The sequence below is a fragment of the Rhamphochromis sp. 'chilingali' genome (assembly GCF_963969265.1).
Source record: "Rhamphochromis sp. 'chilingali' genome assembly, chromosome: 17".
In the NCBI taxonomy this organism is placed as follows: domain Eukaryota; kingdom Metazoa; phylum Chordata; class Actinopteri; order Cichliformes; family Cichlidae; genus Rhamphochromis; species Rhamphochromis sp. 'chilingali'.
Genome location: NC_137944.1, coordinates 19,468,747 through 19,485,218, shown reverse-complemented (window position 1 = coordinate 19,485,218; position 16,472 = coordinate 19,468,747). Strand labels below are relative to the sequence as shown.

The 16,472-nt window shown below is 42.0% G+C and overlaps 4 protein-coding genes across 6 annotated transcripts in view; 2 read left to right on the top strand and 2 right to left on the bottom strand.

The window, feature by feature from the left end:
- ripor2 (RHO family interacting cell polarization regulator 2) overlaps nt 1–5,449 on the top strand; it is a 56,675-nt gene extending 51,226 nt beyond the window's left edge. For all 3 annotated transcript variants that reach the window (XM_080862932.1, XM_080862930.1, XM_080862931.1), the window contains 7 exons: nt 15–147; nt 370–531; nt 873–1,046; nt 1,715–1,917; nt 2,002–2,085; nt 2,186–2,276; nt 3,103–5,449. In XM_080862932.1, the coding sequence (XP_080719058.1) occupies nt 15–147; nt 370–531; nt 873–1,046; nt 1,715–1,917; nt 2,002–2,085; nt 2,186–2,276; nt 3,103–3,203 (948 nt within the window). In that variant the 3' untranslated portion in view covers nt 3,204–5,449. The remainder of the gene's footprint in view (nt 1–14; nt 148–369; nt 532–872; nt 1,047–1,714; nt 1,918–2,001; nt 2,086–2,185; nt 2,277–3,102) is intronic.
- Nucleotides 5,450–6,349: 900 nt separating this feature from the next.
- Nucleotides 6,350–10,039, bottom strand: gmnn (geminin DNA replication inhibitor). Its single transcript, XM_080863428.1, has 7 exons — nt 9,904–10,039; nt 9,502–9,573; nt 8,444–8,536; nt 8,177–8,330; nt 8,008–8,090; nt 7,586–7,696; nt 6,350–7,072 (listed from the first exon to the last, which is right to left on the bottom strand). Exons 2-7 carry the CDS (start codon nt 9,556–9,558, stop codon nt 6,887–6,889), a joined length of 684 nt encoding a protein of 227 aa, XP_080719554.1. The 5' UTR covers nt 9,559–9,573; nt 9,904–10,039; the 3' UTR covers nt 6,350–6,886.
- A 75-nt stretch (nt 10,040–10,114) lies between these two features.
- Nucleotides 10,115–14,090, top strand: cUnh6orf62 (chromosome Un C6orf62 homolog). The gene is made up of 5 exons (XM_080863426.1): nt 10,115–11,721; nt 11,817–11,993; nt 12,076–12,201; nt 12,504–12,638; nt 12,750–14,090. Exons 1-5 carry the CDS (start codon nt 11,593–11,595, stop codon nt 12,873–12,875), a joined length of 693 nt encoding a protein of 230 aa, XP_080719552.1. The 5' UTR covers nt 10,115–11,592; the 3' UTR covers nt 12,876–14,090.
- On the bottom strand, nt 14,091–16,308 carry acot13 (acyl-CoA thioesterase 13). Its single transcript, XM_080863429.1, has 3 exons — nt 16,127–16,308; nt 15,833–16,017; nt 14,091–14,529 (listed from the first exon to the last, which is right to left on the bottom strand). Exons 1-3 carry the CDS (start codon nt 16,208–16,210, stop codon nt 14,370–14,372), a joined length of 429 nt encoding a protein of 142 aa, XP_080719555.1. The 5' UTR covers nt 16,211–16,308; the 3' UTR covers nt 14,091–14,369.
- Nucleotides 16,309–16,472: the final 164 nt, after the last annotated feature.

The window sequence follows — 16,472 nt, the reverse complement described above, 5'->3', positions numbered from 1 at the left end:
TGGTAACATGGCAGATGTTGACCAGTGGGGTCAGTGTCTGGCAGCGTCGCAGTGTCCTCCTTAAATTGTCAGGACAGACCCAGCTGCTAGAGGAGTTAGCAGAGATCAGCGTGGACAAACTGGGAGCAATAACATCTGCTGCTGATGGTGGGTATCTAAACACGTAGACCAGATTTCCTCCATTTTTCCTTTCTTTTCTCATGCTTCACCCCTCCAAGGTTGGCTCTGTAGTTTTTGCATAATCTGGAAACTTATCCCAAACAGCAACATACATCTTATACTTTAAAGCAGAAAAACAAATCGTTACGGTGCATGAAGGAGGTTTGAGGGTTTGTGGTCCGACCTCGTGCTCTGCCCTGTTTTCCTCAGTCCTCCCGGGCCTCGTGGAGCGCCCCCAGCTGATGACTCTGTGGTCAGAGTGCAGCGGCTCTGAGGGACTTTTCCACACCACGCTGGACAGAGTGTTCAAACACATGAATCAGCGCTACACGGCGGTGCTGCAGGAGAACCGCCCACACGGCGCCGATACAGGTTCGCTCGTCCCTTCTTTGTTTCTGCAAACAGACCACGGGTTATACTTAAAATTTCATCTTCAGTCAGGGCTTCAACTGACTCACGTATTCAGGGTGTAAACAGGTTTTAATGTGCTCCTGAGGGGGAAACGAGACATCTGCATTTAACTGAGAATATAATGCAGCTGATGAAAATGGATAGAAACAAACTGCTTTATGTTATGAGGTAAACTGTGACTGCAGGCTGTGTGAACACGGCATTGTGATTTTGTTTTCTTTGGTTTTTGTTGTATAGCTGAAACTAAATAATGTTATGCCGTTATCTTGGAACAATGCACCGATCTCTTCTCTCCTCTCCAGCGATTAGCATGGTAGTGGGTGAGATGGTGGACAGGAGCGACTTGCTGGCGGCACAGAGTGCTCCCGCTGCTGCGCTCTCTCAGGACGTCCTGACTGTGTTTCAGTTCTACAGCTACATCTTACAACATGAAGTCCAGGACATGGAGACGCACCTGCTGCACCTGGCCAGAGAGGGTGCGCAAAAGCTGTGATGCTTACATCATGACACGAATTCCTCTGTTGTTGGCTGCGTCCTGTAATAATCGAATTATTTTCTTAACCTAAGTCGCAAAATTAGGATATTTTGTGCTACGTGGCATATACGGCCACCTGTGCAAGTCCAAGATTTCTCCAAGTTAATCCAAATATTAGAGCTAACATTTTGATGCTTTATCCACAACTTGGGGAAGAGCAGCGTTTCATGATTTATGAGATGAATCATCAGCAATTTGCAAATTCTGAGCTAAATCACTGTGACCTTTGCTTTCCACAATAATTAGTTAACACAGAAAAACGCAGCTTTCAGCTTTTCGTGTGTTTTGAAGCTGTGTGTTTTTTTTTCCTTTTGTTTTTTTTAATGTAATGTAAATGTGCCAGTCTCTAAAGCACTCTGGGTCAGTTTCTGTTGTTTAAATGTGCTATAGGCTATAAATAAAATTGACGTGACTGCCAACAGTATTGATGCTATCATGCTAGTATCAATCCAATAGTAATACCAGCGTTTGCATCGATGTATCTGGATCGATCACCTCACCTCTAATCAGGATTTAGTAGAAGTTTGTGTGTAGATGAGGCCTGTGAGTGTTACAGCTGGCCCTATCCTTGGTTTAATCTGCGTGTGTCTGCGTTGGCTTCCTCCTCAGAGGTGTTTGCAGAGGTCCTGTGCAGCGGAGACTATCCTCGCTGTCTCGCAGAACTGGAGGAGGTGCCTTTGTCATCTCTCTGGCCTGGAAGCAGAACCCTAAGGGCCCTGGCATCCCTCCTCACTGCAGAGGACCCTCAGGTCAACAAGGCAGCCGCCGACTACCTCTCTTCTGGAGCGTCAAACAAGCACTTCAGGACCAGGGTGAGTAATGCTCAAGAGAAAACGGTAGGCGCACCATATCTGCTTTTTGAGCCACATTTTTAATGGTTGTTTGTGTGTCTGCAGGCAGTGGAGTGCTACACCCAGGCACTGTCGGAGGCTGGAGTGCAGAGTCAGAGGGCAGCCTGCTCAGCTCTCAGCTGTCTGGAGGTCAGTAGTTGTTTACTAAACTGTGCAAACAGCAGTTTTATGCAATAAAGAGAAACATGTCCTTTGGATTTTTACATTTTTATCTTGTTTGTGTGCGCAGGCAGTCGAGAGCATCAGAGCAGTGGTAGCGCTGTGCGATTCAGCCGACGAAGAGCTGCGTCACGTGGCCATAGAAACCCTGCTCACGTTCGGTGCGTAACAAATCCACTGCATTTTATACACAACTGCCATGAGGTCATTTACACACTATAGTGCTATTAAGATGTGTTTAATTGCAGTGTTGACGGTAAATTCCAAGAAAAACACGTTTTCTCTTGCTTGTTTTCTGGGGCAGATGTTTGAACGCCGAGGGTTTTAACTCAGCATGCAGATTCTTATATTTTCTTTTGTCAATTTGTTACGTCCTTCCGTTGCCTTCTTTCTGCCATAATCTTGATTGTGGGGATACGAATACTGCCATCTGAGAAGTAGGTGGTCATTACTAACAGAAGCTACTTTTAGCTGCTCCTTCACCACAAGAGATCGCCTCAGCAGGCAACGCTGCACGTTTGGTTTGGCAAAGCCCTTCCTGACGCAAATTCAAACCAGCGACCTTTCATTTGCCAAGTGATTTATTCTCACTAATATTTTTAGAAGATTCTGTTGCTCCTTCTGGCCTTCGTCCAAAGTTTCATTCTTAACCCTTGTCAACCAGTTTTACCCGATTCCCAGCAAAATATGCAGGCATCTTGCTGGAGACACCAGTAAGTTCAGCGCCGAGTTTGATGCCATTTCAGTGAACATTGTGTGAAACAGTCTTTGTGAAAGTTAGACAATCTGTGACAGTCCCACACACACTTAGTGAATGTATCTGTGAAGCTGTCTTCTCTGCAAAACATTCACTTTTTAACTAACTGCGCATGAGGCGTTTGTGTACCATCAGTAAATTGTAGCTTTTCCCCGTTCTCCCCTTCAGTAGTTATGTGAAAGGTGACTATGGACACATTATTTCTAATAATCTCTTTTTGCTGCTTGCAGGTGAGGAGGGGCGCCTGGCGTACGAGCAGCTGGACACTGTGCCGGGGGAGATGATCCGTCTGGGCACACGGCGAGGAAACACCGTCACCACTGCCTTCTGAGCCATCACTGAAAAGATAAAAGGACTGCACCCGGACCTCCGAGGACAGCACTTGCCTCCTTAGCTCAACCCACACAGCACACCTCACAGGGCCGTTAACGACTAATCTGTTCATCGATCTGCTTTCTAGCAACAACAAACGTTTTCACTTAAACTGCAGTTAATCACTGTTACTCACTGCCTCCTGAAAGGAAGTAACACCAAACAAGTTGTCTTAACCACAAGGACACACAACCTAGACCCCTCCTGACGCACGCTTACACTCCTCCTCCTCACCCTGCTGTCTGAGCCAGGCACACACCGGTCACGTTAAGTTGAATTGAAAAGCACAAATTTTGACTGGACACAAAGCAACTGAGAGCTGCTCCAAAGACTGTGGAAATCAAGCACCGGGTCTTCACCCTCCTGTCAAAAAGGCTTCCGAGAACACCCGTCTCACGCACTCTCTGAATAATCTCAAGTTTTACAGATTTATTGTACCACGCAATATACTATGATCTTTGTATAATCACTGTTAACATGCGTTCACCTAGATTAGAAGTGCTTTCTGACGCTTTCGGAAGACCTGCACTGTTGTAAGGCGTGTAAATACGGCTTAGTTTACACGTGATACACGTGGTTGTGTTCAAGACGTAATTTTCAGGGATCCTCGTGTGGTTGAAAGACCTGTGTGTTTTTTGGCAGGGAGGAACATTAATAAGATGAGGTCACAGCGGTCCAGGGGAGACGGGGGTTTAGCACAGTGCCCAGTGTTCACTCACGCAGCAGTTTGCGTCTGAGATTTCTCTTACTTGCAGTTTAACAAGTGCAATTTTTTCTGTACATATGTGATTTTTTTTTTTTTCCTTTTTTTTTGCACCTGGCTGACACGTGAAGCCCATTTGATATCGTCAGCTTTTGACCTTTTGAGCCTCGTTGTGGCTGAGCTGGCACATTACACAAATACTCTTTGTAAATGTATGTTTTGTTTGTTTTTCCTACAAGGTCAGGAGCCAGTCGAGGGCAATAAACTAGGCAGAGGACCTCATGAGAATGCACTTTCTTGGCAGTTGTGCAGAGAGGATCAGTTGAGGCAGCACGCGAGCTGATAGCAGGATAAGACATTAAGCTTTTGGCCTTTTCTGCCACACTTTGGGTCTGCTCCATGCGAACGGTTTAATGGGAACACTGACCCAGGGGAGGCATCTATCTCCAGCTTTTCTCATTGTAACTGTACTACTGAGTCTGGTGCTGCTGCACAGTGACAAAACTTAGAAGCTCACATGTCATATATTTATTATTTACTCCTTGTTATTCTAATATTCTGTCAAGTTATTTTGTATTAGAGCAGACCACATTGTTATGTAAATGATTGTATATTTATGCTCTACTTTCAGGTCTGGTATTTGAATTAATGTCTTTTGTTTAAAAAGGCCTCTGTGTTTTTACCATACGACTCGTGTTTGATTATAATTGGAGTTTATTTTCAATTTAATTATATTAGATTGTTATTTTGGAGAATATTAAGATTTGCTAATAGTAATTATAGATTTTGTTTTCCCTAAAAGGTCCCCAAACTAACGGGGCATTTATATGATAGAGATGTTACTTTAACCAAAGGAAAAATCTTGGGATTTTAAAACGGTCTTTTAATAAGAGCTCATCCAGGAGAATGTATTTTCAATACAGCGTGTACATTTGGACCAGAACCCTCAGACTTATCTTTGGAAGCACAAAAAGGAAAAAAAGGCAAACCCGTAATATGAGGATCTCGTTACATCTGGTTGTAACTGCACAATCCAAAAGCCATATTAAAAAGCAAGCGGTTAGTATTTTTATGAAAGGTATTCTTTTTGTAATATAATCTGTAAATGCGTGAAGTTGATACTAAAAGTTGTTTCTTTTTTACTTTCATGCAGCCTTTTGCAAAACGTGGTCCAAATTTAAATTCCTTTTCGAGATGTGAACAGCATTACAGTATTTTGGTCCAGTAACTGTTTAATTTTCTCTCTTCACAAACTCGCTGTTGACCTGTTTAACAAGTTAATTGGTGGACTGTTCAGTTCTTTAGCACCGTATATAATACAAGGTGGCGAAATGTGCACGTTTAATTTAGGTTTTAATAATAACTGCTGAAACTGAACTTCATCCATCTTCTTGGTCAATAGCTTCAGTACTGATTCATGTGGTTGCACACTGCTCTTCTCCGTCGTGGTTCCTCTGCTCATCAAGAAGTTGCAATAAAGTTTATTTTTGCATAATTAAAAACTGGATTTCTCTTTCCCCACACGGAGTCCATCCATTCTCTTCTGCTTATCCTTGTCAGGGTTGTGAGGGGGCTGGAGCCCATTCAGTCTTAAATAGAATGTTGTTTTTTTAAGTCCTACTGCCGTTTTAAATTAATACTAATTAGTATATGCAAATCCATACGTAATCGGACTGTTACAACTACACAGCAGCTAGATTTTTTTAATACGGAAAAGTGGGCATACAAGCTTAACACACCAAAAAAAAAAAAAATAATAATTTTAGTTGAGTGTAGATTTGACCATTTTATGCTGTTAAGACATGACACCCCATATGGAAAAGATATAAATCTTATAAAGTTTGTATCTGTCTTGTGTGAAACTTGTATGAAAAGCATGAGTGAAAACATAAGATCCCTTGAAAAATTATATAATGAAACTTGTATGTTTTGGATACTTACTAAAACAATATATGAAAGTAATGAGAACGTGGCCACTTTCATGAGTAATCACATATAAGTTTTTACTATTTCTTTTCCATATGGGACAGCCTAAGCCAGCAATGTCAAACTCATTTTACATTGTGAGCCACATACAGCATATTCTGATCCTAAATGGGCCGGAGCACCAGTGCAAGTCAGTTTTTCCTTCCATAGCACAGTAACAAAGACATCTCTAGTTGAGGTCAGTTGTGTGTCACTTTGCTGTAGTATGACAGGCTATCGAGGAGGTCTTTATCAGTGAGAAAAGCTGCAACGCTTCTCAAAATACAGATAAAAGTTCAAGATTTATCCCAACACCACCAAGTGGACCGATTGGAGTCTTCACCCCCCCAGTCCCTAGCATACCCATTTATAATTTTCTCATTTCTGTAGCAACTTCACCCTTTAGGTTCAGCAAGAACTACAAGCTTCAATAAGTGTCAAGATTTAAAATATAAAGTTTATTTACACCAACTTCAAAATTTTACAGTGAGGCAACATTTCAGGGCCATGCTCTTTGCCACATCGCAGTAAATAACTGACCAACAGTGCACATTTAACTTATCACAACAGGGAAAAACAGGTGTTCAAGTAAAATTTGTAAACACTGTCGCTCAACAGGAGCCACAAGACAAATCAAGTGCCAAAAGAAGCACGTTGGACAAGCATTTTAGTTTCACCTGGCCAAGGTAAACTTCTTTTAGACTAATGGTTGTGGACACCCTGACATGGAAGTCTTTCAGGTTCCAGCAGCTTAGTTCACATCTGTACTTTTCTTACTATGACACATCAAGGGGTCTTCTGTTAAAGGAAACCTTCACTGGCTTAGTTTAAGACCCTTAAACTTGAGCAATGATGAAAAATATATTTAAAAAATAAAAATTGCAGGCTGAATTTAGAGTACATACACATCTTTAAAGCTCATCTCCTTCAAACGAAGTACTCGTTGCAGTCAAAGCTTACTCAGTCATGCAGTATTAGTTCTGGAGTCCTGAGGGTCCTGGTTCTTCATCATCCGATAGCTCTTCTGCAGAGCCGTAACTGTAGTCTGGATAGTTTTCACTCTGATCTGCCAAGTCGTCGCCTTCATGTTCAGCCTCATCTTCATCAAAGGCAATCCCTCTGAGCTCATCCAGATTGTCAGGAGATTTCCCAGTCAGTCTCTAAAAAGAGAGTACACCAAGTTTAATTTACCAACAGACCCATCTGTGCAGTCCTGTCCAGTTTATCCATGCAGCTCTCCACCTGGTTAAGTACTCTGCTCAGGGAATTTGGGTTTAGCTCAAAAGGCTGAAATTTTTACCACCAAGTTACTACTTTGTGCCCACTGATTAAACAGAATGAGTCCAAAATTGTAATTGCAATGCTGCCGCAAGTAGCCAGATTTGTAAAACTTGATCAGACGCATATAGTGTTAAGATTTAATTATGCAAAGCATCTCTAGACAGGATGGGCAGTTTATTTTCCCCGAGTGGAAAAAAGAAGACACTGAAACGGTTGAGGCTGCACCAATAAACTGAACTCCAATCTGTTTAAAGTTACATTTTAAGCTTCCTGGTGCATCCCTCCAGTTCCACTTTCTCAAAACTGTCCACAGTAATGTTGGTACACAACTGATAAGATTAACATATAGTTTTTCGCCACAACTCAATGTGCAGTCAAATTTTAATACTTACCTCAATCATGTCAGCCATGTACTGGACATGTTGAGCGAGCTCCTGCAGCTCTTCATTTTCACTCTGAAGCTTCGTTAGCTGCTCATCTCTGGCCTCTATGCTTTTGTGGAGCTGAAACAACAAATGCAAACACAAAGTTAAGACAACCTCCTACACATGGAAGGTCTAAACCAGAAAACTGCTTCACGTTAATACACTGTACAGGCAATCTAGCCAAACAATTTAGGAGTTACAGGAATCGTGAAGTAGTGAATGCAGAAAAATGCCAGCATCAGCACCTTTTATATAGAGGAGAATTCAGTGAGCTTCAGAGCTACTCAAGTGCCAGCTGGTCAGTAGCCAAAGGTCAAGTGTGTCAGTGGGAGCGTGGGAACAGCTCAGTTTGCAGCTAAACATTAGCAGAATCTCAGTGATTAACTCACCTTCTCATTCTCCTGTAGAACATTGTACAGTGCTTTCCGTCGCTCCTCTGCTACCTCTTTCCAGTAGGTGGAAGGTGGAGTTTCTACAACAGCAGCAGAGGGTTTAGATCAGAGTTTGAGATAAAGTGAAAATTTGTGACCATCTAGCGCACCGTGCTGCCTTCTCTACCTTTGACCATGAGCTCATATGCTTCTTTGGACATGCCATCTATTAACCCATCAGCTGCTTCTGTTTGAGTGGATTTGACTTCCATCTTGACCCTCTTTGATCCTCTGATTTGCTCAGCTGTCCAATTCTTCCGCTTTGGACCAACCTTTCCGGCCTAAAAAACAAATCATTTCCAAAATTTAGGCTTGAAAGATGCAATTTTCATGAGTGATTCAACATGTACAAGTCTTAATCTTATGCAAGCCAATTTGGACAGCTACTACAAACCTTAGCTGACCTCCCCAGGTCTGAGTTAACCTGACGAACTTGCAGGGTTTGCCTGGCAGGTCCCATAGTCTTTTGAGAAGGTGTGAGAAGGCTCTGAAAGGCATCCAACACAAGTAACCGTTACTGTATATCTGATTAGATTACAACATGCTAACAAAACAGAAGGTAGACTCCCCCTCCCCCTGATTAGCCTTTAGAAACTAAAGATTGAATCACATGGGAAAGTAGCAGAACCCATGTTCTCATTCTCAAAGCTTCTATTCAGCAAGGATTAGCATCACTTCACAAGCTTTACTTTAGTTACACTGTCACCAGGAGAAAGGGCATAAGTGAGGTGCCACAACAGCAATGCCATGTGCAACAGACCTACAGGTGTGCAAAGCGCGGGTAGGGCACAAATTCTTAACAGCCGTGGGAAAGTCTCTCCAATGATCGTTACAGAGCAGCCAGAAAACATAATTTGTTAATGTTTGGCCACAGCTTCACAAGACTGCTGGGGTGTTTTGTATAATGGGTGATTAAGTTGTGAGTGGGCCTTTTCCTTAAGGAACAGCAAAGTAGAAACCAAAACAAATGTAATTTTGTTTAAGTGTAAGCAATAAGACACCGAGCTGCTCAGCAATATGACGAATTTAAATACCACTTTACAGGAAATACCACATTTAAGTGCCTTTCCACACAACCCAACCCTGAAGTGTCCTTTAGGACTGACCTTCAAGCCACTTACAGTAGATGGCTTTGTTCTGTTGAGACTACATGTCCAGAGACTGCTGCAGCTGGATTATACATGTTAATATAAAAGAATTAAGACAACAATAAATGGAAGAGGCAATCTTGGCCTTCTATATTTACATGGAAGTTTTTGGTTTTGGAGTTTAAATAAAAATACTGACCCTCACCCAAAAAAAATAATTTCATGAGAAGCTCTCTAAAATGATACCAGTCACCCAAGAAAGGTAGTATAGGAGATATTTGAGCACTACTAGGGAAATAATTACCACCAATGTTTACACTTGAAAGACAAAATGACGAAACAACTTAAAAGTCTTTGTACTTACCTTTATGTTCTCATTGGACTTCTGGTGGCTCTGCTTTACTTTTCCACTGACGTTCATTTTTTTTCTCGAAACCTGAGCCAGGACAAGTAGTAGACAAAGAACTTGATTTTTAATTAGCAAAAATTATATTTAAAAAAAAAATTAAACCTCTAGCTGTCTAGCTTACCATTGACTAGTGATTCTACCCACTTAGAAACGCTACTCTATAAGGAAAGGATCATATGGTCTAAGTTTCCCCACTTTTAAAATAAGCCATGGTAAGAAGGCCTCGAGTCAGCTGGATCTTAAGGAAAACCAATCAGCCACGTTTAAAGAAGGCAAATTAGCCGACGTGAACTATACTTAATGTGATATAACTGTAGATAAAAAAATTAATTAATTAAAAACATTACCAGAACTTACCCTGCCTGCTTTTTCTTAACCTCGGTTTCCCGTTCGCTCGACTCTTCTCCGATACTCCCGCGCCAGAGGCTTAAATACGCCCACTCCGTCACGTGAGCAAGAGGCCAGTGAGGCGCATGCTCACAAAGAATTATTTTTTTTGCACCGTTGTTTTTTTCCCCTCGTGCGGTCACATGTCAAGGCACGTCATATCTTTGTAGTTGATTGTGCAGCCATTTTGGGGGAGGCTGTAGACCGTCTAGCTTGTATGTGCCATTATTAGCTACCTAAAAAAAACACGCAAACAAAGAAACCAAACGGAAAAAACGTTGGACGACACGTCGTTAAATATGGGCCCGCCGGGAGACAGAAAACTCCACATGTCGACTGAAAGAACGGAGGACTTGAGCTGGATTGTCGATTTATCTTGACATGGCATGCGGCAGGGCGAGCCGGAGGTTGTGACGACTGAAGAAAAGGAGAGAAAGAAAACAAGCGCAGCAAACACCTCGAAACTTCAGACGTGGAAAGCGGGGGGTTGATTTTTTTTGTTTAGCTAACAATTATTTCGCCATTCAACTGCTGTCGTTGATTGGCTATAATTGATTCCCCTGGGCTGATTCTGTTTTTTTGTCGATGAAGTAGTTAACAAGGCACGACTGAAGCGCATTACATTTAGCGAAAATGGTGTAAACGGTTAGTGAGTGAAGCCCGCTGGTTTCTTAGCCTCAAACAGCACTGGCAGTCACATTGAGCCGAGGAGGTGGGGGAAATGTAAACGCGTTTAAAGATGACTGTACGCTAAGCTAGGTGATCACACATAGGCCTCAATTAAGCCAATCAGTCAGATGATAAGATGTAGCTATATCGCTGGCTCACTACTAGTTAGTGTCGGAAGTGAATGCCTAGATTAGCCTGCTAGCTCACCTTAGCTAGTGTGCTAAAAATACGCCCACATCATGACTATCGGCAGTGGCAGCAACGACACAGGCTCTGGGCCAAATGAGTGGCAGTAAAAGTCACGGAAATGTCAAGTTACTTTCGCAGTAGTCTTCGATGTTACCCGGTGCCAATATCTCCTGGCATCTGTGTTTACCTGCCATCTTCGTCTGTATCCCCAGTCCGTCTATAACACGCACATAACAGTGTCTGCACGGAAGCAAAAAGACAGCCATGGATGAGGGACTTTGAAATGACCCAAACGATAGAATATTTGTCTGCTTGCTGTAGTCCACAATCTCAATTGCAGAAAACTAGCGATATGGGTTTTTGCAGCAGCGCTTTCTGCTGATTTCAGTACCATCTATAGGAGGGAAAAGTTGAGTCATTTGAGTTGCTGTTTTAATTTAAATCTTTGTTGTAATCCCTCCATGGCAGGTTGAAAAACGAAGCTCACGGTCCTTGAAAGTCATGTCTTAAAACATGGATTTCTGATCAAGCATAAAGGAGATGTAGTCTTAGCTTGTCGACCATTCCCCCCCTCCTCAACACTGCCCTTTTTTTTAACAAAACAATCGAAATGACTTAGTTTTGTTTAAGATTTTTATGACCTTTTAAGTTCGTAGTTGGTATACTGAGGATTTAGCCTAGAGTTTTGATGCGTTGTTTCTGCAAAGGGTAGCCAGCTCCATCCTTTATCAAACAGAAAGTAGAGAGTTTAGCCAAAATATACTGCAGAAGAGGAGAAGACACTACCATCGAATTCCAACCATGGGGGACCCAACTTCACGCAGAAATCAAACACGAAATCGACTTCGAGCTCAACTTCGGAAGAAAAGGGAATCTTTGGCTGATCAGTTTGACTTCAAGATTTATATAGCCTTCGTTTTCAAAGAAAAGGTTTGCCAGCACTACAGATCCACTCATGTTTGTTCCTCATTGTACAACCAAAGCAATGCCTTAAAATATCCCCCCTCCAATTTTTTTCATTACAGAAGAAGAAGTCAGCACTTTTTGAGGTAGCCGAAGTTGTGCCAGTGATGACCAACAACTATGAAGAAAATATCCTACGAGGTGTGCGCGATTCCAGCTACTCTCTCGAGAGTTCAATAGAGCTCCTGCAAAAAGACGTTGTGCAACTACACGCACCCCGATACCAGTCAATGCGAAGGGTGAGACACAATACCATTTGAAAGGGGGAGTGTATGGAAAAGTAAACATTTTGTGTCATGTCAGCTGTCTGTGTTTTTACAGGATGTGATAGGCTGCACTCAGGAAATGGATTTTATCCTATGGCCACGCAACGATATTGAGAAGATCGTCTGTCTGCTGTTCTCCAGATGGAAGGGGGCCGATGATGAACCCTTTAGGCCTGTTCAGGTCAGTCCTTATCACCTTAGGTTTGGTCAGAACTATAGAAAGTTAAAAATATCATCTTTGTGTACACTCTATTTTTTTAAATCATCTTCACAGTGTAGCAATTTTAAATAGTAAAAAAAAAGCATCTTATCAGCAAATTCAATTTTGCAGCCAGTTTCCCAGATATGTATGAAGTTCAGTCCTCAACTAACACGAAACACTGCGAGTTTGTAGCCTGAGACTAGGCTTAATCTGTGTCTGGGAAACTGAGACTTTACATAACAAAACTTTGTCCTTAGTTCTTAAGTCTGTCTTATTTATAGGCCAAGTTTGAATTTCATCATGGAGACTACGAGAAGCAGTGCATGCATGCTTTGGGTCGTAAAGACAAGGCTGGAATGGTCATGAACAACCCAACTCAGTCTGTATTTCTCTTCATGGATAGACAGCACTTACAGGTATGTCGCATCGCTGAAAATAAAATGTAATTCTCCTAAAAAGAGGAGGAAAAAACCCTGAAATGGTCTTGTTAACACACTTTATCACAAATGTTGTCCACATTCTTTCAGACTCCTAAAACCAAGGCCACAGTTTTCAAGTTGTGCAGCCTCTGCCTGTACTTGCCCCAGGACCAGCTGACCTGCTGGGGTGTGGGAGACATCGAGGATCACCTCCGCCCTTATATGCCTGATTAAGGCTTCTTGCTCCACCCAGCCACACGGAGGGGGAATGAAAAAGAAAAAAAAAAAGCCTTTTTCCCTTCCTCTTGCCTAAGCCTTCAGAAGCAAATTGATGTACTCATCTCCATCCTTTTTTCCCTTTAAGATGTGAACTTATGCTTGGATCTCCTTTTTTGTTTCTACTCGTTCTACCTTCCCTGACCTGAATCTGATTGAGTTCCCATCCTTCATTTTTTTTCTGCCTCATGCTCCCAGTGTGCCCCCACCCCTCTTCTCCCTACCATTTTTGGATTTATCCCTCACCTTTTTTTCCACTTCCTCCTCATTCCCTGCTTCTCACTCACCTATTTTTGTTCATTTGAACCTGCACGAACATTGATTTTGAGTGGTTGGTTGTTCTCTTGGAGCTGCACTGTCAACAGCACCGGTCATTGAAGGAACTCTTTATGTTGCATCAGAACAGGAACAAACAATACACAGGTCATCATGGTGGTTCTCACATGGACGCGTTTTATATCCTTGTTGTCATAAGAAATGATTGTTAAAGTTTGTAATGTCACGCAGGTGTCTAGAACAACTTTACGCAGTCTTGTGACCGAGGACAGGTGTGGAGAGGTGTTTAAACACCCGTGTAAGCAAAGAGATAATGAGATGAACAGTATCTGTCAAATCATATGGTGTAGGTATCGCTTCTTTTAAAAAGCCTTAGTTATATTGCTGGACTTTCAAAGATGGTTTGGTGTCATTTGCTTTCCTCTGAAACATGCTAGGCAAGCCTTCGCTAAAACCTTGAGTGACTTGAAAGGTGTTATACACACAAAGTTGGTTAGACGTTGAGGGTCATGTTCACTGTTCAAGCACTATTCCATTGAGCTACTGAAATGATGTTTTTATGTTTGTTTTATTGGGGATGTGGGTTGGTGAGTAACTGAAATGGCGACATTTATTGTTTAACATACCTAACAAAAGTTGCTGAAAGCTAATTCTCTTATTTTTATTTGACCTACTAAAAGTTAGATGATTTGCCACCATGCTCATCAAATTAAATTGGGTTTTGCAGGCTTGCTTGTCAAAGAATATTACGCACATATAATTTTGCTCCTTGTTGATTCAGTGTGTTCACTTTAAAAGGATGTAAGGCGTGTAACTTCTGGAGTTTTTTTTCTCTGTTGGTTCTCAAATCAATACTGCTGAGCATATCCCAATACAGTGCAAATTCTGAAAGCATCACTCTTTGTCCATTTTCTTTTATTGCATGCGCACAAATCATTGATACAGTCTTTCAATGACAAGGGGCTCTGATCATACAATAACCACTGGTGTCAATTTAAGTTATTGGCAAATATTTAACAGCAGGAAATAAGCATCAAGTAACCACCAGCTCGTAGCCCAAGCGTTGTGACACCCACCACTGAAGTACTGATTACAAACTTATTTACAGAGAGAGAGAAGCTGTTTACATCGTCACTCTTGCTTTGACACTACAGACAGATACAGAGTGGAGAAGCTTCAGCTGCTGCCAAGATGTTTGGTGTGTCTTCCTTGTGCGATGATCTTCCCTGTAACCTTGTTGGTGAGGTCCACTGTGGCAAACGCCAGACTCCGTCCCTGTTTCAGAACCTGAGCGGTGATGAGAACATCTTCTCCCATCTTGGCAGCGTTCATGTACCTATGACACAGTGACAGCTTTTGTAGTTTATCGGGGAAATTATCAGCCAGATTAGGAAAGCCTGCAGGAGGTTAAATTTAATCCTGTGAGGTGTAACTTAACCCTCAGTGCGCTAAGCTGAGTATGTTATTTCTGACTTTCAACATTTATCCTTTAGTCTTGGCAATAAGTGAATAAAGCTACTTTCGGCTGCTCCCTGCCCTGCATTAACACATCGGATGAAACCCCAAAGGGATTTGTCTCCTGGGATCAAGCCAGGGACCATTTTCTTACTGGGCAATTCTGTAAACCAAAGCAAATAAAAATTCTAATCAACAAGGGGGAAAAAAACTACCGGTGTATATATATTTTAAAGTACTTTTCTCTCAAATGTGGGGTCATGACTCATCACTCTTCATGACTTTGACCTCACAGAGAGGCCGAACACTACAGTTTAAGTGGTATTAAATATCCTCATTTCTGAGTGCAAAGCTCTTCCTATTCTGGCTGCTCCCTTCAGGAGTTGCCATCTTTCTCCATGTCATCCTATCCCTAGCATCACACCAACCCTCTGCATCATCCCCTTTATGCTTGTTCCTCTTCTGCAGTTCTAAGCTAGATGCTGAAATACAGTGACCACAGCTTATTAAGAAAAAACACAGTTCTGAATGTCACCTTAACCCCCTGAGTATAGTGCTATAAATGATACGCAGGTAATTTTTTTTTTCCTTTTTCATCTTGTGTGCGATAAGCCCAGCTGATGGATACACCAGTAGGACTGTCTTGTATGTGTTACTATTCCTTTAATTTAGGTTCAAATTGGTTTGCTGTTTGAAGGTGCACAGCGATGAGAAATAAAAACTTAATGTGTTAAACATAAAGGAACAAGCCTGTTATATTTGTGTGAAAATGCTAAAACCATCTCAGCCTCTCCAAACCACTCAACCTGACCTGTCCCTAGCCCTGGTCACTCCACAAACTGGTGTCTATCCTGAGCACAGATAAATGGAATAAAGATAGTAAAGTAATTTTGGACTAAGTGTTCACATTTACCCATTTATGAGGAAAACAAAAATAGTATAATGTACAAAAGGTGACAGATAAAAGTAAAAATATTTAGTTTTTGCATGAAAATAACCCTACACGAGCACAAGTCTGGTTGGTGGCTGGGTCCGTGTTGTAGGACCCTGTGAAGGTTCATTTTACATATTTCAATTGAACCTTGAACCCTGCTTGCTACTTTTTACAGGCAGATCTGCCTTATGCCAGAGTTTTGAGGGGTAGAACCTGTTCCCAGAAAGGCTTACAATAGTTATGGACTCACGTTATATTCATATCCACGCTGACCCCCGGTGCCCCCCTCTCACTGTGCATGATAGCTATGGTGGAGACGATATCAACCAGTGTGGCTGTTAGCCCGCCGTGCAGCGTCCCTCCCCGGTTTGTGTGCTCTTCTTCTACCCGCATCTCACACACCACTTTACCGGGGCTGGCAGACAAAATGTCCACCTGAAGAAAACACAGAGTTGTTTTTATGTCAGCGCAACAATACAGACACGATCCGGCTTTTTTCTGCGCTTAAACCAAAAACTAATTGGCACAAACTGTCCATATTTACCTTGCTAAGTACCCTGTCGAAGCCTGGGCTATCCACCATAGCTCTCATTACATGTTTTAAGGAATTTAAAGTAAGCGAAGCCATTGTTAACGACAAGGTGTGTCTATTTAACACCTTTTCATGCAGCCAATGTCAAACTTCTGTTTATCTTACACCGCCGGAAACTGTGGCGTGCCGCAAAACGGTCCGGGTGAAACTTTAACTGGCCAGCCACAGTAAAGAAGGTAAACAGCGCCGCGTGCGTATAAAATTTTAATGCTAATAGTTTTTTTCCAAGCCTTCTTTTAGTTAAATATTTTTATAATAAAAAGTATATTTTAATGGTATGGAGTCTTATGAAATGGTA

Coding starts and splice junctions, on each gene's coding strand:
- gmnn (XM_080863428.1), bottom strand. CDS start 9,558: ATGAACGTCAGTGGAAAAGTAAAGCAGAGCCACCAGAAGTCCAATGAG. Junction 8,331..8,443: donor ACCTGGGGAGGTCAGCTAAG/GTTTGTAGTAGC, acceptor TTTGTTTTTTAG/GCCGGAAAGGTTGGTCCAAA. Junction 7,073..7,585: donor ACATGGCTGACATGATTGAG/GTAAGTATTAAA, acceptor CTCTCTTTTTAG/AGACTGACTGGGAAATCTCC.
- cUnh6orf62 (XM_080863426.1), top strand. CDS start 11,593: ATGGGGGACCCAACTTCACGCAGAAATCAAACACGAAATCGACTTCGA. Junction 11,722..11,816: donor CCTTCGTTTTCAAAGAAAAG/GTTTGCCAGCAC, acceptor TTTTCATTACAG/AAGAAGAAGTCAGCACTTTT. Junction 12,639..12,749: donor TGGATAGACAGCACTTACAG/GTATGTCGCATC, acceptor ACATTCTTTCAG/ACTCCTAAAACCAAGGCCAC.
- acot13 (XM_080863429.1), bottom strand. CDS start 16,210: ATGGCTTCGCTTACTTTAAATTCCTTAAAACATGTAATGAGAGCTATG. Junction 16,018..16,126: donor TCGACAGGGTACTTAGCAAG/GTAAATATGGAC, acceptor TGTTTTCTTCAG/GTGGACATTTTGTCTGCCAG. Junction 14,530..15,832: donor AGCGTGGATATGAATATAAC/GTGAGTCCATAA, acceptor ACTGTGTCATAG/GTACATGAACGCTGCCAAGA.